This window comes from Nelumbo lutea, chromosome 6 (genome assembly GCF_056320005.1).
Source record: "Nelumbo lutea isolate HS-2025 chromosome 6, American lotus-T2T, whole genome shotgun sequence".
Classification (NCBI taxonomy): Eukaryota; Viridiplantae; Streptophyta; class Magnoliopsida; order Proteales; family Nelumbonaceae; genus Nelumbo; species Nelumbo lutea.
In genome coordinates this window covers 65,265,089-65,267,041 of record NC_142689.1, presented here as the reverse complement: position 1 = coordinate 65,267,041, position 1,953 = coordinate 65,265,089, and the positions used below count along the sequence as shown (strand labels likewise).

At 41.0% G+C, this 1,953-nt stretch overlaps 1 protein-coding gene across 2 annotated transcripts; it reads left to right on the top strand.

The window, feature by feature from the left end:
- The first annotated feature begins 446 nt into the window (after positions 1-446).
- Positions 447-1,373, top strand: LOC148849301 (heavy metal-associated isoprenylated plant protein 27-like). 2 transcript variants are annotated; one of them, XM_088951648.1, is made up of 3 exons: positions 447-738; positions 849-924; positions 1,005-1,373. In XM_088951648.1, exons 1-3 carry the CDS (start codon positions 658-660, stop codon positions 1,310-1,312), a joined length of 465 nt encoding a protein of 154 aa, XP_088807774.1. In that variant the 5' UTR covers positions 447-657; the 3' UTR covers positions 1,313-1,373. The 2 variants fall into 2 exon arrangements, with proteins under 2 accessions (XP_088807774.1, XP_088807775.1); XM_088951649.1 differs by having other exon boundaries at positions 844-924.
- The last annotated feature ends 580 nt before the right edge of the window (positions 1,374-1,953 follow it).

Below are 1,953 nucleotides of genomic sequence, written 5' to 3'. Positions count from 1 at the left end.
CCGACCATAGAATATACATGATCAGGATATTTTTCCTTCTTTGTTCTATTGCCCAATTTCTCGTCTTCCAGATTGATCCGCCTGTCCTTTCTTGCCATGTGCCTATCCTCAGTCCTCAGCCCTCATCTCTGAAATCGGCTCTGTGCTCACAAAACCGTGCTCAGGTCGCAGAGAGACTCCAGAGAAATACGGAGATATTCTTAATGCAAGGTTATAAGCGAACGGTATTCCGACGGTTTTGTCCTCATCTCTTGCTAAAGCAGCAGCAGGAAGTACGCGTCAAATCTTCGTTTTTGTCTCTTTAGGAACCTGGGTTCCACATCATAAATATAACCTGACAAACGACTGAAATCTCAAAATCTGACACGTGGCAAAATTATTATCCTCAACCAGAAAACCCACGACCCATGGGTTGGGTGAAAGGAAAATACAGGCGTCAGCGTATCACGATGACAAAAACCAGAAGATGAAATTACGTTTGATCTTCCATGTATGGAATAACAACTACACGCACTCGTGTGACCAACTCTCTGCTCTTCTTCATATCATCATCATATTTGTTTTCTTTTTTGTTCGAGAAGAGAGTCAGAGGTTTTCAGTCCTACAGCCATAGGAGGTTGACATAACAGACAAGAACATTGAAGGGATTATCGCGAAATGGGGGTCTTCAATCATCTCTCCGACCTTTTCGATTGCACTCTCCGAACCAAGAAGTTCAAGAAGCGCAAGCAGTTACAGGTAGGAATCCTGGAAAATCTCTCACAACCCTTCCTCTGTTCCATTCTTTTTTCTTTTAATTCTGGACGTACTGATCTTGTTCTTTCATTAAACCTCTAAAAAAAGAAAAGACGGTAGAGATAAAGGTGAAGATGGACTGCGAAGGGTGTGAAAGAAAAGTGAAGAAGGCGGTGGAAGGAATGAAAGGTAAATACTAAAGATTATTGTTGGATTAATTTTCATGAGTGATTGAGTTGTGAACTGAAATAATGGAATGGAGGGGGCAGGGGTGAATGAAGTGGAAATAGAGGCCAAACAGAGTAAGGTGGTGGTGATAGGTTATGTGGAACCCAGAAAGGTGTTGCAGCGTATACGGGCAACGGGGAAGAAAGCCGAGTTCTGGCCCTACGTCCGGTATGACGTGGTCCCACACCCCTACGCACCTGGGGCCTACGATAAGAAGGCCCCACCTGGATACGTGCGGAATGTGTTGCAGGACCCTGAGGCTTCCGCTTTGGCACGTGCCAACTCCATGGAAGAGCGCTTCTACATGGCCTTCAGTGATGACAACCCTAACTCTTGTTCCATTATGTGAATGTCCTTGCAAATTGTTCAAGTGATTACTTACCAAAAATAATTGTAGAAAATTTGAACTACATCAGAACTTTCGGCTCACTTGTGTATGGGTTGGGCTCGGCCTTTGATTTTGCAAAATTTGAACCGGCCCAGCCCGACGCCCATGTTGTCATTCATGTAAACATGGCCTTACCCATGTTGCCTATTTAATGGGCTTTGAAGCCCCCTAGCCCTAAGTAGATGAAATGCCCCTTATTGGATACTTCAAAATCACTTGCCTCTTTGACATGTGACATGAATGAATAGTTTACACGGGCTTTAGTTTGCTCCTATCATGGTCGGATGCTCCGATGATCTCTTTATTTTTATATCTAAATCCTAAATTTTACATTTTCAACCCTAAACCGTATGGAAAAAGTACAAATACAAATATGTAATTCGCAATACGTATAAAATCATACAAACTATAAAGTTTTGCATTTTATATATCTGTATTTGTATTCTTTCCAAATGGAGCACTGATGCAAAACTATGGCATTGAAAAGGTTTTGAGTGTAAATTTTAATTTATTTTTGTTTCAAATTTTACTTTATTTGGTTGCTGTACAAATGAAGTAAATTAAGACCTAAATCAAAATAAAGTAAATTCTAAAACAAAATT